This window comes from Pholis gunnellus (assembly GCF_910591455.1).
Source record: "Pholis gunnellus genome assembly, chromosome: 12".
Taxonomy (NCBI): Eukaryota; Metazoa; Chordata; class Actinopteri; order Perciformes; family Pholidae; genus Pholis; species Pholis gunnellus.
In genome coordinates this window covers 2,230,433-2,253,069 of record NC_136539.1, presented here as the reverse complement: position 1 = coordinate 2,253,069, position 22,637 = coordinate 2,230,433, and the positions used below count along the sequence as shown (strand labels likewise).

General features: G+C 44.3%; 1 protein-coding gene across 1 annotated transcript; it reads right to left on the bottom strand.

Annotated features, from left to right (window-relative positions):
* Positions 1-11,800: 11,800 nt before the first annotated feature.
* Positions 11,801-20,710, bottom strand: inhbb (inhibin subunit beta B). The gene is made up of 2 exons (XM_079169654.1): positions 19,731-20,710; positions 11,801-14,310 (listed from the first exon to the last, which is right to left on the bottom strand). The coding sequence occupies exons 1-2, from the start codon at positions 20,116-20,118 to the stop codon at positions 13,484-13,486; spliced, it is 1,215 nt and encodes a 404-aa protein (XP_079025780.1). The 5' UTR covers positions 20,119-20,710; the 3' UTR covers positions 11,801-13,483.
* Positions 20,711-22,637: the final 1,927 nt, after the last annotated feature.

Sequence of the window (22,637 nt, the reverse complement as noted above, 5' to 3'; positions counted from 1 at the left end):
GGAGCAGAGGCTGCATTTAGCATACCCTGCCTTACCAATATATCTAAAATACTGTGACAGCAGGAAGCTGTACTCACATCTGTTTAGACCTCCACCTTTATCCAGGCCCAGCTCCACCTTTATCCAGGCCCAGCTCCACCTTTATCCAGACCCAGCTCCACCTTTATCCAGACCCAGCTCCTTCACATCTCAGCCCTGCGTCAAGCTGCGCTACACAAACAGCCTCCTCTTCCTGAAGCTCTTTGACCTCATCATCTCATCAGTATCTGGGCCTTTCATTCTACTTTGTGTTAAAACAAACAACCTGCAACCAGATGCGCTGGTGTTCGGGTTTAACGTTAACGAGTGACCGCGTGAACTGAACCGGAATACTGGGGGCTGCATGTTTCATCACGTTACGTTTTTTCCTCCTAAATCGCGATAATGATGACGAACGTTAACAGTCCACAGAGTTCCGCATGCAGTGAACGTTAACTTAACCCAGCAAGTCTGAACTGTAACGGTACTTAACGTAACTTAAACTTTAACGGAGGGAAAGACGTGTAGCCATCTTAATGCTGATTGGCCAAGACTCGACACGTCACATCAAAGATGTTTTATTATGAAGATCACCACATCACCTTTTCTCCTCGTCTCACTCCAACCTGAGAAACGCTGGCTGGCCAGTTGACCCCCCCCCCCAAAAAAAAAACAGCTCTACGGATCTACACGATTCACGTGGATGATACATTTTGATTAAAAACGGCGAATTTCGCCGAAAAGCGACAAGTTTGCAGGTATGAATACAATTCTGCATTTCCCCTCGCGCCCCACCTGCAATACCGCCGTGCCCCACAGTTTGAGAACCACTGTATTAGCCTCTCAAAGTCTCTTATTAGCTTCAAATGTGGATATATTCAAGATTTATAATGGATTAAACATAAATGCAGAATTTAGGTTCACATGAAAATAAATAATATTAAAAGCCTGTTATTAGAGTACTGAAACCAACTACTGCCTAATAGCAATATATAAAAAAGGAAAAACATGCAGAAGTGAAACAACAAAGTTTACTTAAAGTAACTTTTACTTGGATAAATAAATGGGGTTAAGGGTCAACATCTAGAATGTGGATAGTTCAATAAAGCATCATAACCAATAAATAGCACAAACAGCTATTGAGTGAACTCTTTAAAGCCTCATTTCCCATTAGTTAGAATAGGGCACACCCAAACTTTGATGCTCACATGTCAATTAAGTGCCATAATAATACACTAGGAATCGGGCTATGTTGATTGACAACAAGATGAATCAATCAGTTCATGTGCAAGCCACACTTAACAGTGGATGGGTCGCCGGTGTTCTGCTTGGACTGATAGGAATCCCTCTGTACCAAGACAGCACATTCCTAAAAGGTCCACAAACAGGTGATTTGCAAGGGTGTTAACTTACTGCTGGTGCTTAATATGTTAAAAGATACCCCTTGTGTGGATTTTCTGTTAAATCCGCATGGCTTTACAGCCGCTTGGTTAGACTTAAACACAACCCTTCCCTGTTATTGCAAGGGATTCTCAATGAAGGCTACCCAGATAGAGCTACAGTTACCACTGATCCCTCTGGTGTTGGGAAAGCATGCAAAGCATCTGGGTCTGTCCCGGCGAGAACCCTATTACTCATTGTCGATAATCCTGCCTGTCCCACTGGCTCAAATGAAATACACCCTGAAAACAGAAGAGAGGAAACGACAGGAAGGGACCCTGTAGGACATAAGGAGGGAGGCCGAAGGGGAAGACCAGGAATACAAAAAGTGGAGATGAAAGGCATAAAATAAGAGTAGAAAATGAAGGAGGTGATCTGTAATAAGACGGAGCACTTGGCCCTTGATTTCTGAGGGTGTGTTTACAATGGCCTTGTTAAGTCCAGTTGCATCGAACTGGACTTGACAAACGGCTTGGTTTGGGTTGGTGTGAACGCCAGACTTGAACTCTGGTGCTGGCCAAACAACCGCTCTCTGGTCCGCCTTGAAAGGGTGGTCTCGGACCACTGTCAAGGGATCTCTGGAGCGGTTCATTTCTGGTGTGAACACAATTCAAACCAGTCACAGGAAGCGTACCATATATATGTCATTCCATGGGTTAAAAAAGTTAGCTTTTCCTATTTTGGTGACTAGTAGCCTATTTGCACATTTGCTACCGCTGAATTTGAAAAAGTCAATAATTAGCTAGGTAGCGCACCGCTGTCCTCCGGAGGCCTCACTCCCCGCCGTTGGGAGACTAGTTCGCAGGTAGGAGAATGGTGGGCAGTGTGTCTACTTGTCTAGTCTACATGTCGAGGAGCGACAGCCGGACCATTTAGACCCAGCGCTGCTGCAAGCCAGCCAGCCTGCTGTTTGGCTCATTTTCTGTAACAAGTGTAGCATGAAAGCATGGTGGACTAATCAAACTAGCCAAGTAAGTCGCCAGCCGCAACATGAGTAAAATATGACAACTTTGCTTTTTGCCACACAATGCGTCACAGAGCTGGAAAGAACATCACATGGGTGGAGGCAACTTGATTTGTATGGGGAGCCAACTATATGACCAACAATTGAAGCCACATGACTTTTATTTACAATTGCTGGACCGTTTGAGTTTTGCTTTCCAGTTTGAAAATTGAAACTGTATCATAAAGTGTATCATAGTTGCTTTGGTGCGATTCAGGAACCAGACCTTTAGGTGTGAGCCCCACCTGAGTCAACACTCAAGACGAAAGTCTACTCTAATGATTTTAACCTTGTGATGAACAAATCACGAAGAGATTAGGAGGAGATACATATTGTCCAACCGAAGGGTCACAGACAAGAGATATTAGCCAAACGCAATCCATCTGTTCTTCACACGCAGAAAAACCCAAATAGAGATATGATTGCACTGCTAACCACTCCTTATATAAGGTCTATAAGATAAGGACAAGAGAGCATATTCTTATTAAAATAGAATGCTGACTGTACATGTGATCCACTTTACCCCTTGTGCCACCTGACACTAGAGGCCCAATCTAATCAGGTCACAGCCGGCTTGCTGCTCCAGGACCAGGCCACTCCATCCTTACCTCAGCTGATATGCATGTGGTCAAGAGAAGGAAGTGGCTGAGATAACTGAGGCGTTTCTCAGTCAGACAGGCATGAGGTAAGGCATCAGGAATCTCTCACAGGGCATTACCTCAGTCTTCATGCCTACAAGCGGCTGTTGTGGTGTCTAAAACAATGAAATAACACACCCCGGAGGTGGTACCTATTTTAGGGCCCTGGCCCCTGGCTCGTCGTCATTGTGATTGTCTGCTGTGGTGGGAGAAAACACCATGACTCATAATATCACGTGATGAGGTTGGCTGGGTTTGCATGTAATTAAAGGCCATGCCTGCTCTTGTCCCAGCATAGTGTGTCAATTTGCTAAGTGATTTCACACGTAGTTCTCCTCGAAGCTCAAATGAGTAGCAGATTTGTTTGGGGAAATGTGTTGCAGACTGAGAGACACGTTAAGTAGACAGAGGTGGCTTCTTTCGGAGCCCTTGTCTCGTCTTGTTATATCCTCAAAAGCAATAATCTTTTTTTCGTCTTCAACAGTAACCTATGCTGCTCCCTGGCACGGCCACAAGGAATGTTCAGAATGCACCTGAAAAAGTCAACAATAAAAGTATTTAGGAGACGTTAAATTGTGCACAATGACTACCTGGTACAACAGATGCCTTTGTTGTGTGTACTCTGGGCTCACCACAGAGGTACAGCACGGCCAGTGATCCTATTCCACCGCTGTAATTTGAGATGAAAAAAAAGAAGTGCAGGGAAAAAAAATACTTTAGAGGGTGGGTAACTTCAGATGGTATCTCCTCTTCTGCATCATCTGAGCCATCAGAGACAATCAAAGACTGTGTGTGGCACACTCACTCACCCTGATCTTGAGCCAAGGCGCCGCAAAATTAATTTTGATCCAAGCGATATGCACGAGCTAAAGCTGAGCGTCCACGCCCAGAGAGGAACCCACACACCAAGCCATCCAAGTCCCTTTGCCTCTGATGTTTTTGACTTTCTGGCCTCCGCAGTGGCTCACACACAAGACAGCTAAATCAACAGGAATGTCAATATATCAAACTCTCCCTCTAATGCGCTGTGCCTGCGAAGCTATGTGAACTTGCCCCATCTGATAGCGGGCAAAAAGAAAACGTTCCTCTGGTAATGTTTATCACTGGGAGATATGAGAAATGTGTTGTTTTTGTTTTTGTTTCTTCCTCACCTCTCGGTTTTATCTCCGTTGGCAGCTGGCGCCAGGCATGTGTTCAGAAGAGTGGAGCATTGTTTTCCTTCGCTCCGTCAGGGAGGCTGCTTAAACCTGAAGTCTTTCAGTGTTACATAGATAGGTGACACACACACACACACACACACACACACACACACACACACACACGCAAACATGTTTGTCTAGCATACAGAACTTTCAAGCGCACACTTTCACATTTCTTTCACAGACTGTAGCTCTTGAGCCCAACCAGTACCCTTAGATTGTGCTGAATGCTCTATAGCAGGTCCACTGTAAAATGAAGGAAAATCTGAGGTTTTGAGAATAAAATATATGAAGAACAAATCATAATATTATGAGAAAAGGTGATCTGAGAAATAAAAGTCACATTATTATGAGAAATAGGTAATTTCAGAAAAACATTGTTATAATATTATGCGAAAAGATCTAATTGTTATGGGAAATTCTTGCAATATTTAGAAAATAATTATGTCATATTTTGGGAATTCATTTTATTTTAAAATAAAAGTTGCAATTCTACAGAAAACGTATAAAACTTATTTTAATAACATTGTTGAACGTTCTTCAACTTTCTTCTCTAACATCATGACTTCTTAATGTTTCTTGTTTCTAAATTACAATACTTTCCAGCTTCTTTTCTTAAAATATTGTGACTTTCTTCCCTCAAAATCACAACTTTATTTTTACATCATTGGCACTTTCTTTTACTCATAAAAATGTTGTTTTTGAAAAAAATCCAACCTTTCTTTCTGATATACATTTATCTATATTTCTGTATTTGGTTGTGTCTTCTCACTTTCTCAGCGTTTTCATAAGTTGCAATGTGCTGAATATTGCATACACCATGTTTTTTGACTTAATTCAAAATGTAAGCATTATGTATTCGAGTGTACGAGTTTATTTATGATATCATGACTTTAAAAAAAATGATTATTACTTTTTTTCCGTAAAGTCAAATTTTTTTTCTTATAGCATTACGACTTTTTTTTCATACAATACTACTGTTTGTACTAACTTTCTTTTATAACATAATTATTTTTCTCAAAACATTTTAGCTAGAAGAAATTTGATTTGAACAGTGGCCCTATTTTGATGTAACCAAATTTGGTTCATATCCACTTGCACGAATTCTAGAATGAGCTCCCTTATGTGACGTACACATACACACAAACACACGCTTTGTGTTAGGCGTAAGTAAGACTCACAAACCAGCATTGCCAGATTAAAACACAACAGCATCAGTTGTTCATCTATTATTAAAACATCTGTCAACAGCTCCTTTGTTGTATTTATTCCAGACCAAAAGGACTTTCCCATGAGGTCATGCATACAGACACGCACAGTCTCTCACACAGCAGAGGATGTTAGTGCCCTGACAACATAATCATTTCTGCAACCACAACCCTCTCACACTACAAGGTGAAATTCATCTGCAATTAACCGGAAAGAGAAGAAAAAAAGTCATGTTGAGGCCAACTGGGGGAAATAACCGCTGATGGTTCGTGTTTTCATTGTCGTCCCTCACATCAATGTGTCTGAATTTGTCTCCTTTATATGAGGCCACATCCCAGTGCTCTAACCACCAAACATCTAACCGGCTCCTATTCTTCCTCTTCAGATATGCCGTCTCTCCGAACAAAGGTTCTTCTCTTCTTTTGATGCTCTCAGTTTTTCTGGGTCTTCTTCACTTTGACTCAGGCCACCACCAGCATCCCTCCTCCTCCTCCTGGCTCCCCTCCTCCTCCCTGCATATTTTTGGTGTTGTGTTTTTGGTATGCTCTTGAAAGGGCCTGCAAAGACGGGACAATAGGGCACCTGCCAGAATAATGAGCCCTCAGAGGGAAATGCAGCTGGGGCTGAGAGTCATACAGGAACGCGGATGGCCCCGCTTTAAAGTGGTCAGAGATGATCCTTAGCCACACCTTATATCCCCCTGGTTGGAATTTCCCCTCTGACACACACACTCACATACACACATACAAAGCAGTCATGCTAAAGCACACGCACATACAAAAAGTGCACACACACACACATACACACGTTGGGGATAAATATTTTCTTCCTTGTCCCTTGTGTTTGTCACAAAGGTATCAGTGTTCGTCTGAGTGTGTGAGTAGGTTCATTCACACACGCTGCCAGCCTATCAGTTAGCAGACTATCGCATATGTAACTTGGAACAGGAACTATGTTCCTCGGAAACAAGAGCCAGACTGTTTACATACTGGTTCTACGTTTAACTCTCAACAGCACGTACGGGATATTAGTCACCAGGATTCCTTTCCCTTTTAAAGGTTTAAAAAAAAAACAATTCCCTCATCAGTCCGAAATACCATCAGTGAGCTAAATATATCTGGTCAACAAGTCGGGGGGGGGGGGGGGGGGCAAGATGTCCGAAGGCATGAATAATGTGGAGAAGAGGTGGGGGTGTGGGTAGAATGGTGGGGGCACTGATTATAGAGCCACATGGCTTGTTCACACAGAGCATGTTTGGAGCAGTTTCTAGGATGAAGACGTTCCCACTCGGGCTTCACTGAATAACCACGGTGAACCAATGTGAAGATATACAGGAAACAGTTATTATTTCATTGGAAGCATGAGTCATTTAATTGATTGATCAAATGAAAATACCATAAATTCTCTGGCTCCAGCTTCTCAAATGAGAGGAGTTGGTGCTTTCTCTGCTTGTATAAATTTAAATTTTGGTTTGAATCTTTTGGCCATTGGAACTTCTCAATTAGCATGTTCAACTATTTTGTAACATTTTATTAAAATAACTACTAGTTCAGTAATGAAAAGTAGATACTTTTACTTAAGTACTGGACATAAAGGGATAGTTTGGATGTTTGGAAGTTGTATGAGCCACTTCTCCATAGTCAGTGTATTACCTACATTAGATGGAGTTTGGAGAAACAGAGTACCGGCATGGTAGCAAAGGAATGTACTGCTGTGGACTGGGACAGCAGCTAAACCTACAGTATTTTAGCCAGTAAAGCAGGTACTTGTACTTTTTTCTGGAGTATCTACATCGTATGTTTATGTATACTTGTAGCCTACTCCACACGTATATTTGAACTTTTACTGCACTACATACAGTATATCTGACAGCTACTGATTAGCTTTCAGATTGCGGTCATAAGAAGATACCAGTATGTAACAGTATACAATAACAAGATGCCTTCAATCCAGTTTGGCTTGTTGCCAACGTTGTTCAGTATTTAGTTTCACATATCAGTGCCAGAGTTGCAGTACCTGGCTGTTTGCTGATGTGTTCACTGCAGTTTTAGAAGGTAGCATAGCATCAGCTCCACAGTTATCTAAAACTTAGATCACTATTCAGATGTGAGTAATTAGGTACTTTCATTGCATGCATCACAGGTAAAACCTGCCTTTTAAACCCATCCTAAGCAGTTTAGTAGCAGTGGGCTGTTGTAAGCCACGCGGTATCAGCACAGTAACACATTGCTCTGCTAGAAGTACCTCTGCCACTTTGGCACAGCATTGTTTTTGTGTTTCCTTTGGCTTAGTTAAGTGAAAAAAGATAAGCTGTCATTTCTCTGCAAGTGTTTGTGTGCACTGCCCACCAATACGTTTGTTACAACAACACACAGTAAACGGTGTATAATTATACAAAACCAGCTCCACTTTAAGCAGCTACAACAGAAACTTGCTGCTTGCACATAAAACATTAGTATGAACAATGTTAAAATGTATCCACAGAATAAGTACTTTTACTTTTGATACTTGACGTAACATTTGCTGATCATGCTTCTTTTGAATACAGGACCTTCATTTGTAATGGAGTATTTCTACATTACTGTATTGGCACTGTTACTTAAGTGGGATCTGAATACTTCATTGCTGCATAGCAGCAACCCTGTCTTGAGTCCATTGGCTTGACTGTCCTCAGGTCTTCCCACGGCTCTGTTTCAGATCAGAAGACACATACATCACTCCAAAGAATGCAGTCAATATGATAATGGTTTGATTACATTATTGAGAAGTATAATATAGTTAATGCCCCAAGCAAGGGAGTTGATGTATCTCAGGGTCTTTTTTAGAGTGAGGGTAAAATGGAGCACGAGATGTCCAGGCGGTTCGGTGAGGTGTCAACAGGGATGTGATTGTACCAGAACATTGTAGTGAAGAGGGAGCAGGGCTGAAAGGCTAAGCTCCCTGGATGGATGGATGGATGGATGGATGGATGGACAAATGGATAGAAGGACGAATGATGAATGGATGGATGGACGAATGGATAAAAAGATGAATGATGGATGGATGGATGGATGGATGGACGGACAAATGGATGGACAGATGGACGGATGGATGGTGTTTTGATTACCATAAAACTGTTTCCAATAAGTAAGTTTACATTCTGTGTGGAGAAAAGAACAAACTGATGGTGAGCTTGCACCCTGACTCTCCAACCATGACAACACCTTCAATGTCGCCTTCCATTTCCAGCATTACATTGCTCCACTCACTGAGTGGAGGGGATCCTTATTCCAGCTCCAGCCACCGTAGACAACACAAATGAGGGCTTTGTGGCCCCTGAGTGTGCCTTCAGTACTTTGGGGGCCAGGAGGTCAGGATGGTGGAAAGGTGGGGTGAGGAGGAGGGAAGGTTTAGGGGCTGATGGGGAGACATAGTTTGGGGGGGACTGAGTTTAGTGACAAGGCTTCAGTTGTTTTGCCAAAAACTAGGAGGAACAACCATGACATTATGACATTGTGGACTAACAAAAATACACACGCACACACACCATGCACTGTGGCATGTTGACCCCATCACCTCCTCAGCTACAACATTCAGGAGACAGAAAATAGAATTACAGATCTGGGAGTCAGTCCAGTCTGATGTCAATCAACTTGAATGTGTCTGTCAACTGCCAGTAATAATGATTTGTAAAGCATGTCCGCTGTTTCCCTACTGACCAGGATTACTATATGCTAAGTCAATAATAAAGCCACTGGTACACCTCTATCTTGGTACTGATTACAGACGTTGTGTAGCTGGTGAAATCCAACATTTGTATTTCTGAAAAAAAGAAAAAAGCAGAAAAAAAGAGAGAGAAAAATGTAGCAACACTGAACGCAGCAATTAAAAATGATTGGATTAATTAAGTTTTTTTGCTCATTAGTGTTCAAAAAAATACTTTCAAGTTGCAAAGCCTTTTTTCCTCCTCCATTAATCCGCCGTGAGAGAGAGCTTGCAGGGACCTCAGTCCACGTTGCTCCAAAGGTCAAAATGTCACTTTGGGTTGGAGGGAGAAGTAAACAAGGGTGGAATAAGCCTCCTGTCTTAGGGGGCCCACACCATAAATCCTTAGAATAAGAGTGCCTCTGCATGCTCTCTGGAAACTGAAACAAAGGGTCAGGCTTTAATCGGTGGTAATAGAAATCCTGTTGTGTTAGCTCAGTGAACTTAGCAAAGGGACAAAAACAACAAATCTTTGATGGAGTTGGATACAGTAAAGAAAATGGAAAATATATCTTTAGACTTTCTTTAGTGAAGGATACGTGAGGGATCATAAGAATCATCATCAACGCATGCTGTGCAGTTCTCCAGACCTGTCATTCCCAAACACTGGGTCGAGGGATTTTACTAGGGTCGCCAAATAAATTAGCAGAATTTCTTCTGTCGTTTTTTTATTTAACATTTATACCTGCAGTACATGTTTGAGCCACATAAGAGGCCTGAATGTTCATATTGTAATACTTGTAGCCTACTTATAACACTGAAACATTCTGTTTGTTAACTGATGAGAGGAAATGAAAACAATGAGATCCTGTTAACTCTGCCTAAACACATCTATTTTGTCTAATTTGTCTAAGTATTTAACATGTGTATATTTTTTCTCATATCTCTTCTAAATGGCTGGTTTACCTATACAAGATTATATAAGGAGATGTGGAAATGGCAGTAAAAATGAACAGGGACATTCTTTTATGCACACATTTGCTCGTCTCTAGACAAGGTCTATTGTGGATTGGTTTATCATTTATAGAAAAGTGGGTCTCAAAAACAAAAACCAAAAAGTGGGAAAACACTGCTCCAAACACAAGCGAGGTGAAGCAGAGGAATGCCTGGCCCCGGGCGATGAATAGTCATAAATTCATTAGGGAATGCGGACGGAGCTGATGTGGAAGAATGAATGCTATTGCGGGGATAAACCAGTTGACCCTGTCAACTTGGCAGCTGTCACGACCTCAACCTGTGGCGGTATTAGATGAGGAAGGGCAGAGGGGCAGTATTTGTTTAAGCTGATAACTGGGGTTGTGTGTGTTTTGTGTGTGTGTATGCACATACATGTTAGTGCTTAGTGTCCTGTTTATGTGCGAGTGTGACTTTGGGAAAGAGCACACACCAGAGAGCATGTATACAAGTCCGCACGACATCACGCCAAGCGATGGATCCGTACCACCGCTCCAGTGATATTGATTAAACAAATGGAGATGGATGCGAGTGTGTGGCCCTGCAGCATGCTTAACGGCCTGCAGCTTTTGCAGCGTCATTAACATTCCATCTGTGGAGTTTTTGGCGTGCATTAGGAAGCATGACAAGACAGCTACACATCTCTCTCCCTGCTCTCAGCACAGATCCCAATTTGTCTGGGAGAGGTGCAGGCTCCACCGAGGGGGTTAAAAAACAAACCACAGTCGCTTTGACAGATCATTTATCTTCTTGTCGGCCTGCTTGTCAATCACATGCACCGCAATATTGATTTTTTTCTGTTATGTTGTCTTAGACAGACTTGCTGCTGCTGCTGACTCGTCCATCCAGGTACGGGTACAGCTATTTACACTGATCCCCTCCCTTACATGCTATTTTCCCCCGCGGGCAAACACAACTCATTGCGCTCCGTGGCACGTCCTAATAGATGCGTTTAGAGCGATTACCTGGCTGATTTTACATAGACACGTGATGTGTTTTTCGATGGAGCCTCGCAGAATTGGAGCCGTTGATAGGTGTTGGCACAGGCAGACACTGGGTCGGGCATGCCTTGTGCTGTTGTACAAAGTGTTGACACCCAGCTCCTGTCAATGTGGCAACTGTTAACCTACCTTGAGAAACAGAAACATCGTGTTGTGATGTAACAGACTGCGCGGCTGCAGAAAAACGTGCCACAGGAACGCCGCCAGTTGCCCAATGTGCACAAGTACAGATAACGATGCACAATTAAATCTGGCATGCACGCGCAAACACACATCAACAGGCGCTGCAGCCAAGAAGAAATCAAGCAGGTATGTGAATGTCTGTATGCTGGTAACCGCTATGGATGCCATCGAAGCTGTTAATCACAGTTAGTAATTACTGTTCTATTGCAGCTCATGAGAGACACTCAGTCCCGACAGAGATGTTTCAACCGGTATGGATGGAGACTGGAGTGTGCTGTAGTACTGAACTATTTCAGCCTCGTCTTTTTGTTTATTGAGGTATCAACCCACCTTCCATCAGATAAAAACAAACTTGCAGATATAGGCCCAACCCAAGAGAAAAAAAAGTCTTGAATTTAAAGTTACTAAATATTTAAGAAAACATTTTTTATTTGACATAAACTGTACAGATGACATTTATTTGACTAAATGATTCTTAGACAGGAACTAAAAATAACTTTCTTATTAAATAGAAAACTGAAAAAAAAAATAGAATTAAAGATGAAAAGTGTTGCTTATTGTACAAAACAGAGAGTGAAAATAGAGCTAAGGAATGAAATCATTTATCGTACCCTGATACAGTGGTAGGCCTATTGCGAATGATCAAAAACGGTACTGTACACAGTAACTCAATGGCGTTGCCATCTTAGTACAATAGCTAAAAATCTTGGCCTCTTTGGTTCCATTAATTAGGTAAAATACATTTGAAACAAAATTCAATTTACTTCTATAAAAATAACTTTTCAATGGCAGTTTTTGTTTCACTAATCCCGCAACTTTTCAGTGCAAACGTCACAACAATCATTCGCTTTGGAAAGGAAGCGAAAGATTACATTTCAAGTATTGATAAAGAGTGGAGGACAGAAGCGAGAGAGAGAGAGAGAGATAGAGATAGAGAGAGAAGAGAGACAGAGAGGGAGAGGGAGATAGAGAGAGCGAGAGAGAGAAGAGAGACAGGTAGAAAGAGAATTCAGTCTAATAGAGCATGTTGAGTATGGGTATAGGTTACTATACATTGCATAGCTCATGTGGCACTTATTTAGCAATAGGACAGGACACTCAGTACCCCTTGGAAGGCATTTCTTTATACAAGTGCTATTCAGGGTGTGCATTTCAGTTTCTGCAAGTGCTGCACTGCACCGTGGCGACCCACTGGGACAAAACTAGAGTCTCCGCGTCCAGCAGGCCCATGTCTACTGAGCCTCAGGGGGCAGGAGGAAGCGGTTCTCTCTTTTGTCGCTTTCCTGCGCACAAGTGAATTGCACTTATGAGATTGATCTTCACCTGGTTGTCATGGTAGCAGGGCCTGCGTCTGTCTTGACAGGCAGGCAGTTGAGGTTGAGGCCAGTAGTCAACAGCAAGAAGGACTACAGCAGCTCTGTGGAGGACTTTCTTTTGCCTTTCTGTGGAGGGTATAATCTGGCAAGGCATTAAGCGCTGCCAGTCTAATTCTACCAGAGGGAACAGTCAGACTGTGTCTGTTGGCATAGTAGGGAAGTGCTGGTGTTCTAAGTTGTATAAGCTGATGAATTGTCAGTGCTTTCTAAAAAAACAAAAGTCTGTGATGTGCTCAAAGTACTTAAGAGGGTTGGAGGAGCGGGGTCGGGAGCGTTGGGGTGAATCCAATAATGTCGGCCAATCCTGTCACTTTCCTTAAGCGCTTGTTATCTTCATTTAAGAGGAGATGATGAGCCATTATTTTTTGACTAGAAATGGCAAACTAGAGCAAAGTATCATTTGGTGATAATCGTTCCCTTCTCGTCCCATCACTGACCAGTTGTCGCCCGACGGACTCAACTCGGGCAGCAAGCTTGTCACTCAGTCTGATAAATACACACACTCGCACGAACACGTGCAAACACACGCACGCACACAGGGACACAGGAATTGGTACTTGCATTTGCTAGACGTACCAGATGCACCAGTGTGCGTGCTGCTTGCATACACAGTAGGTATAGATATATTGTATATGTGTACCGTACAACAACGTACTGTTTGTACAAAAGGCCTTTCTGACTGCGCCAAGTTCAGAGATGACGAAGGGTCGCGGTGAACTCAGGCACAGCCACACTCCTCCACGATCATGTTGGGCACATCCCTCTTTACGATGTTGTATTCATCATCAAAGTAGAGCATGGACATAGTACTGAGCTTGGTGGGGATGCAGCAGGAGTTGACCGAGCCGGGGCTCATCCCTCTCATGCGGTACTGGTTCACCACTGCGGTGTGGAAGGATGAAGCCGAGCCCGGAACACCCGCCATGTAGGCCGGACAGCTGCCCTCGCAGTAGTTGCCATAGTAACCAGCCGGCGCAATGATCCAGTCGTTCCAGCCGATTAGGCGGAAGTCTATGTAAAACTGCTGCCGACAGCAAAGGCCCCCGCTGGTGCCATCGCACTCAAGACCCCGCTTGCGAATGCGGTGCTTTCCGTCCACCTGTCGCACGCGCACCACCAGGAAGGGCCGGTGGGATGGGTCGCCGGGGTCCACCAGCACTGGAACTACGCCGGCTGTCTCGCAGCCCTCGCAGTGGACCTCCAAGTCCTGGCGCCGGCTGCCTTTCACAAACGCAGCCCGCACCGCCTCCGAGAGGGGGAAAGTATGCCAGCCGCTGCGTTTCAGATCCACCCGCTTCTCCACCAAAGCCCAGCGGCCTTTTCCACCTCCTCCACCACCGCCTCCTGGGCCTCCCTCCACACCACCAGCTGCCCCAGCCTCCTGGTAATGTATCTTGACTGTCACCTTCCTCCGAAGGCCCTTCTCAGGACCGGCTGGCAGGACACGGAAGTAGAGCCACAGGTTAGCTTGGGACACGTACAGGTTCTGGTTGCCCTCGTTGGAGACGAGGAAGAACAGACCAGTTTTGGAGGATGTGTGATCGTCTGTTGGAGACAGTAAAAACAGGAATGGTTTATTCTCCCTGCCACACAATATTAAGAATTTAATGTAGAAGTAGAAAAACACATTGTTGACACATTGGTTGATCATTTGAATAGATGTTTCAAAATGTTTTTTATAATAGAGATTAAAATAATGCATACGTTACAATCAGTTCATTGACTTTGGAATTAGTTGACAAAAAATTCGTATTCATTCAGTTATAACATGACCTTAGAATGGTCACATGATCACAGGCGTTCTTATGGCGGGCGAGGATGATCTCTGGCATCACATTACCGAAATTCCATACTGAGGTCACATGAGGACAACTGAACCATCTCCATGACAACTGAGCCATGAAATGTGACTAAAAGCGTGGGGAAATTTCCAGTAAGTGGACAATTCACTTCTCTTTTTTTTGTCAAATACATTTATGTTCTTTCAAGGGAAAGGGTTAACTGTTTCCCTTATCCACACATACTGTATAAACACATACACACAAGTAGAAAGCAGAAAGCCCTCCTGAAAAGGGCACAGCTCCATCTTTTAAGGGCTGTTTTCCCCTTGTTTTCTCTGTTCACCCTCAATCACTGTGTCAGGTGACCTCTGTGGCAGCCCCTGATAGGCCAGCTGTGACCAGGCCAGTTCTGGGATCAGGCCCAGTTGGCCTCGGGTCCAGCTTTGTAAGTGACAGGGCCAAAAAGAGAGAGAGAGATAGAGAGAGAGAGAGGGTGAGCAAAGGGACCGGGAGAAGAACAGAGACGAGGAAGACGAAGGAAAGGATGCAAGTGGGAAGAGGTGGGAGGGTGGCGAACACGGCCAAGAACCCCGGGGGGTTCATTGAGTTTGCTGTTAATGCCCCCCCACACACACACACACCCCTCGAACCCCACCCCCACCCCCACCCTACCCCACCCCGACCCCCTCCTTCCAGTGCGAGCACCCTGAGAGTGACAGCACAAAGCCTGCTGTGAGGCACTGGGAGACAGCCGCGCTGCAGCCCGCCATTGAAACGCGTGGCTTTCCAGGGTAAAAGCATGATGAGGCAAAAATAAAAGCCATTTACATGACACTGGCCACTTTCTACAGCCGCACAATGAAGAGATCCAGGGAGTCTAAAGGTGGCGATGGGCTCTCCCTGGCACGACTTTTTTTCTCTCTCTTTTTTTTTCTTTCTCTAAGCCTAATGATGTCTTCCAAATTACCACTGAGGTACCTTGAAAGGTTTCTATTTCAGGAGATTTGGTACAATGCGCTCCAGCAGAGCAGCGCCTTTGAAAGCAGCTAAATGACTTTGTTTGCCGACTGATTAGTGTGTGTCAGTGTCAACAGGTGGCCACCAAAGACGCCCCCCGCCTCTTTAAGGCGCCTCACGCCTCTTCCTCCTGTAAACCACGGCTTTACATTCACACAGGGACCTGTTCAGACCAGCTCCCCACTCTGTAGCATGTCAGCTGGGAGCTCAAGCACACACACACATTTGCATCCAACCATTCAAACACACACACACACAACCCCCTGGTAAGCAATACATCAACCATCAGCCTTCTCAATACCAAAGCCTGTGGGTAAAGAATCAAGTGCACAGTGCGAACATATTGTAATCCACCTGAAGTGAGCGATATAGAAGAATCAGCTGCTGCAGTAGAGGCCCCTCAGGGCTACAAGTAACTAACCTCACCTCATTTAGCAGTGCGATCTTACTTGCCTCGACAGCTCCGAGTTTAGCCAAAAAGGGGGAATTGTTCAGCAACGAGAGCGTAGTGTTAAACAGACAGGCATCATGTGACCTCAGCGTGATAAACAGACAGGCAATGGAGCCTGCCAATAAAACTGTCTTCCAGTCGACTTGATGCAGTTTGTTTATAAGGAGATCGGTGCCCTTTCAAGATATCCACATTAGCCTTCAGGCTAGGATCCCCAAATCATGTGCAGAGCTTAATTTAGGGTTGACAGGTTTGATATTTTCTAATGTGTCAGTGACATGAGGGATGCTCTTATAGTTGTTAACATTTAATGTCATTCTCGACCAATCTGCCATATGTTTATCCTGATTAATCTATTGAAGAAATGTCATAATATAGTGTAAAATACCCATCACAATGTCCTAAAAGCAAGGATCATCAAATTGCTTTTCTGTCTGACCAATACACCATAACTATCACATAAGACAAAGAAAAGCAGGCCATTTTCAATTTCATACTGGTATTTGGGTTTTTTACTGGAACATATAACGCTTTAACGTTGAAGAAACACTTTTTGGAGCAGAAAAAAGAACACTCTTTCTGAATATACCTGTATTCATCCTCCCTCTGAAATGCTCCGTTTTAGCGCACGTCTCTTTAAGCCCCCCTTGCCGAAAAGGCCCAGTCTGCTCTGTGTTTTCTGGTCTTCTACATCTGTGACGGAACGATTCGACAACCAATCCTATCTTTTTGTTTCACCCTGCTCCTTTCCATCTAAAAAAGAGCCACAGTTCCCAGTGCTAGTTAACAACATAACTATGGCAATGTAGCTGCCCCTGCTTGGCCGTTTTGTTTCTTTTGTTAGAGTGAACACAGCATTAGGCACACTGGCAATAAGTGTGCAAAAGAGTTTTCTGGAAATGTTGAAGTGCCTTCTCATCTACATGCCAAATGACCTCCTTCCCAGGCCTTGCAAGGTCTGTTATTTACAGTAGTTTGATCGATTGATTTTTTTCCGTGAAGACCCACCCTACTGCCTATGATTGGGTAGTATTATAGATCCAATGGAGAATTATATTTTGATGTGATTAAAGTTAATGTTATCCTCAGTATTCTGAGCATATACCGTAATACCGCATGGCTTATTTCCACTGAGGTCCTTTGAAGGAATGAATTCTTCTTGTCATCCAGTGTTGCAAACAAATCTGGAGCTGGCCCCGACACGCCTCGCCTGACCCCCGCAGAAGTGACTAGTAAAAATCAGCACGCAGGACACCTGGGTGGGCTCGTGAGCTGCTTCAGCTTGTCCCCACCTGCGCCACCAAGTCAGGGAAGAGACTGAGGAGGCAGGCAGGCCGCCCCAGAGCTCATTACTCAAAGCTGCTGTCGACAAGACCACACGCCGTGGAAGGACAAGGGTGCGGCACGGAGCATTGGTGGGTCTAACATGAGAGGCCGTCCCTCAGGCCCGAGCCTCAGCACTCTAGGAATTCCACATAGGGTGAGGAAGTGAGGGAGGGAGATGGAGAGCATGGAGCTTTAAGCTCTTTTGTTGTTGTTGAAGCTTTACTACAGGGGCATTTTTAATATCGTTGCATAAATCATTTAGAGGACCACAAGCTATAGAGAGGCAGCCAGGCCCATTGAGGACTGAAACACACACTTGTGGCTGAATGTGGAAAATGTCTGGACCAGGTCCAGGAGGGCTGTGACTGACAGCTCCTCATGAAAGAGTTGTGTCCTGAAGTAAACCTGCCAACCTGATCCTCTGGAGGAACCAGGCTGGAGTTAATGACCTCCTATAATGAAGTCTTAATTCTGTGTCTTGGACCACTCGTCGCAAGTTCACTGGGTCCGAACGGCTATAGTGAGCAATCTAAACTTCTCCTTCGACCCCTCTCTCTCTCGCCGCCCCCCCCACCTTTCCCTGCCTGTGAACCCTGCGCTCCGCTCCCGTGGATACGAGACACCGAATCCCTCAGCGAGGACCCACGGGACCATGTCAGGAGAGAAAGGAGATTGGCACCTGCCCGGGGCCGCTTGGCAGACCTCTTTCCTCTGTGCCACCGCAAGTGGAGATAAGATGCCGGCTCCCTGGCCGACAACCATGCAGTCAACCCTGTGCATGGGTAGGGTTAGCGTTAAGGTTAACCCAAACCCTACCCTGGGGGGGGCAGAGCTGACCTTACTGCTCCACACATACATAAACAACTATCCACATCTACTCGCTGCTGCTGGCTAAACATATTTGCAACCGCCTTGTCCTAAACTGTGACAACACCAATTCTGGCTCCCCTATGCTTGGGGGGGGGGGGTTCCCCTGGCTTCAGAGCTTTCTGGAGACCTTGCCTCTGAGCCATGCCCCCCGGCTGGCAGCATCCGATCTGAGGGGGGGTCGGGGGGCGTGAGCCAGCTGGCCAGGAGGCAGACGGGGTCTAGGGAGCAAGGGACCCAAGCCAGCTCCATGGTACAATGCCACACAAAGGCTCAAAGGTGTGAGAAAGAATAGAACTCGGAAGAAAAAAAACAGAAGAAGAAGAAGAAGAACAAGCAAAGGAGGCCAGCAAACCTTTAGAACGACAAAAGCATTCTTTGCAACACTGCATTATGGGCACACACACACACACACCCTCCTTTACCATCACCATCACCAACACCATAACCCCTCCACCCACCAACCCCACAAACTCAAATGTCTCATGCATTATTCTGAGCAATTTCGTTTGTTTTCCTTGCTTTTTTCCCCCCTGCTCAACGTTGACATGTTGGGTTCAACAGGAACACATAGTGTTCTTCTAATAATTGCTGGCTTTTGTTTCCTTGTCATGAGGGTGCTCAGATCATTCCCATTGGAAGGCAGGACCTATAGCCCATTCAGGCTAATTGTACCGGCAGGGCCAATGGGAAAACACAGGATTTTGTGTGTGTTTGTGTGTGTTTAAGATATCCCATTTTGGTGTCTTTAATTGTACGTTTTCATTTTGTTGAACAAGCAGTTTGTGTCAAAGATGCGGTTCTCACAGCGCTAACTGACAATTATTGGATTCTGTCAAGCGCAGATGATTTTAGGTGTGTGAGTGTGTGTGTGTGTGTGTGTGTGTGTGTGTGTGTGTGTGTGTGTGTGAGTGAGAGAGAGAGAGAGAGAGAGAGAGAGAGAGAGAAAAGGGTGTTCTCTTTGGACTTCTGAGAATTAGTTAGATACACATTCTTAGAGGAAGGGATAAATGGCCAATTGAGGGACTTTGTCCGTATTTAAAAGAGGGCTTTATACATTGGAGTATTGAGTGTGAGCACAGCTTTAGTGATGAAATTGGATTCAGAGGTTCTTTTTATCCCCTAGACAACACATGGGGGTAATTTAAGGACTCTTTCTTTGGTTTCATTTCTTCTTTTTGAAATTGCATCGGGCTAAAAACAGGAGGATTTAACAGCAGCCATTGGCTGCAGGCAGGAGTGAATTGCGATGTGATGAGATGATGGGAAATGATGAGCGCACCGGATCCAATTAGTTTATGGCTTTTATTTTAAAACTGCCGATGTGTCCATCTCATCCATCTCTGCTGCTTAGTCATATCAACGAGATAAGTTTAACAGAATGACATTTCATCTACGGATGAAAGCATTCTACGTTATTAACACACCTGCTCCCCTGGGCTCCCTGTTACATAAAGTCAAAAGGTGACTGGGGTTCATCGAGGGGTCGCTTTGGAAGCGTGCAATTAATTATTGATTATTACCTGATTCGGCGAAGCAGATGATCTCAGAGTTCTCGGCTTGCACCTCGTTGTTGTACGCAGCCTGTCCGTCAAAGCTGGGGATCTCCACCCGGCCGTCCTCGCGCACTTTCCCGGCGTGCAGCCTCCTGAGCGCCGTCACCATCGAAGCCTTCGGGATGGGGTGGGTGATGTTGGGTCTGTCCCTCATCTGCAGCCGGTTCAGTATGTGCCTCTTCACCGCCTCCAGAAAGTCTATGTTCACCCGCTCCGACTGATCCGGCGCCCTGAGGCCGCAGGACGCGCACGACTCCTGGGGCGAGCTCTGAGTCTCCTCGCCGGGAACCGAGCTGCAGCGCACGGAGAGAACGCACGCCACTAAACAGGACAAAGCCACACTGTAGATGCTCATTTTTAGAAAACTTAAGATCGCAGTCCAAACACTACGGAAGAGATGGCGAATGTGTCAAACAAACACACACACACACACACACACACTTAAACGATAATTTAAATTTACAAATTTGAAAGTTCCGGAGGGAACCTCCACTTCTCCTCCAAAAGTGAGACGCCACAAGATATCCACAGAAGCCAATGAAATCTTTTGTATTCCCAAACACACAAGAAGCGGCTGAACTCGTGAGGCTAATTGCCTCGAGTCATTATGAATTCAGGTTGTTATCCAGCGACGCGTCTTTTCTCTGCGCTAAATAAAAAGTTCATATCTCTGATTGACAGGCGCACTCAGAAGTCTGGATCGTTGACGCGCTTCTGTCGCACCACGTTCTCTTCAGACTGAGCGTGATCTACCAAAACAAAGCGCAGCGCCTCGCTTACAAGTCTAAATGATAAACCCCCTCAGCGTCCAAAGGCGCGCAGTCCGCTCGTTCCCATTCAAACAACGCACAGCAACTCCACTTCTACGGCCGCAGTCCCGCAGAGAATAACAGCGCTCGGCGAGTCCTCTGTCTTTTGTGTATAGGCTACTGGGTGTTTGTTACGCGCGGCTGTGGATGGCCAGCTCCGTGTGCGTCCTTGCAAGATGCTGCTCACTGAGACCCGTTCTCTCTTTGCAATCACGACAACAGGGGCTCAGCGCACCCAAAGTTTTTATACAGGAGTTGAAACCACGTGGGGATTTCCACCAACTGGACGCCAGGCAAGGGATTATTTGTCTACTACGTCTCCAGAGCCACGACTCTGCTGATGGAGCAAGGTTTTATTACGGTAGCTCGCCGGCTCCGGAGAGGTTGCATAATGTTTTCCCCCTTCAAAGACTTTGCGTTATTTGATCGACAGACTGAAACACAATGTGGCCATCCAACTTTGAGATCACAGTCTTGGGAGCACAGGTTCAGTTTGGGTAGTGCAGTCCAGCCTGTGGAGACTGGGATTGAAGTTAGGTCACAGTTTACAGACTGATCTGAACAATCTATTTTTATTGCAATATAAAACTAGACAAATATTAAAACTCTTTGAACCAGCCATGCATCCAGGTTAGGAAACATGTTTAACATGTTAAGAGAAGTGTTGAAATATAGTGTATGAACACAATGTTAAAAAAAAATTATAAGTGAAAAAACAATTTGGATGAAGTTGGAATATACAAGTTGGAAATTTAGTCGAACGAGTTTATGACCGGTTATTGCGCTGATTAACAAATAAAGAGCGCCATCTATCGATATAAACACCTCATTACACACTGCAAAAATAGAGACGATGGATTGATGGATGGATGGATGGATGGATGGATGGATGGATGGATGGTATATTGTGATTCCCATAGTTGTGATGCACTATAATCATTAAAATGTGATTTTAAGTTGCTCTGAGTGGTCATTTGGGTGCTTTAGGAAAAGTAAAAAAAACACATCATTAAATCTACACAAATGTTTTATATTTACTTAACTTGAAGCAAACAAAAACCTCTTAGAATAACTCACATTATAATGCATTATAGTAGTGATTTTAAAGTATTATTATTAGTAGTATAATAATAGACAACAGTAGGCTACTTGATGCTACTCACAAATGTAATTCAGGCACAAGTGAAGTGTCAGTCTTTGCTGGTTAAGCTTATTGAATCTACGGCTGCAACTGAAAAAACAAAAGACATAACTTTTGTTACACAAACTGATGTCTCCATTTACCTGTAAAATACTGAATGTTTTGTATCTCTTCAGCCTATTAAAGCCATTCAAAAATCACTCTTGTGTTGAACTGCTCACAGCTCATGTCAACACTAATACCACAGTCTGTGATAAGGGGTCACTAAAAGAAACTGTAACGGGTCAGAAAGGTGGGTAATCTCTGCTATGGACCTCATAGTAACAGCCAATCTGATTCATTATTGGCATATCCATGACCCTTGCATTATACATATATAGCCTACCACAGCAATATGGGACAGAGAAAACACGATGTTCATATTATGTATGCAGGACCTTATCATGTGTTGATTCAGTTACTTTCCAAAGTCCCAGTAGGAGGACTTGTGTTAGTTTTCAGGAGCAGGTCTGTGTGGAAAGTGGGAGCAGTAATGTAGGTCAATAGGCCAAACCAAATGAGGCGCAGCAGCAGTGATGGATTAGAGCAGCCTGATTAGTTTACTTTGCTACAGGTAGACTCACATGTACTCCTAGATGAGGTTTACATTACCTAATGTCATCAGATAGAAATAAAAACAATGTTCAAATGTGTTCCAGTGGGCTTTACAGTTTATTTAGACATGACTCAGTTATTCCTAACTTATTGTTATCTGTTAGAAAAATTCACGCAAGACCGATGGAAAATCATTAATCAATTGGCCATTTATTCTTGCAAGAAGGAGACAGAGTTGATTCACATACAGTATACATGGATCAAGGCTGCTCAGAGGTCTGACTCTGAGCCTCGGATATTTATACCAAGTAAACAATACAGTGTCACAGG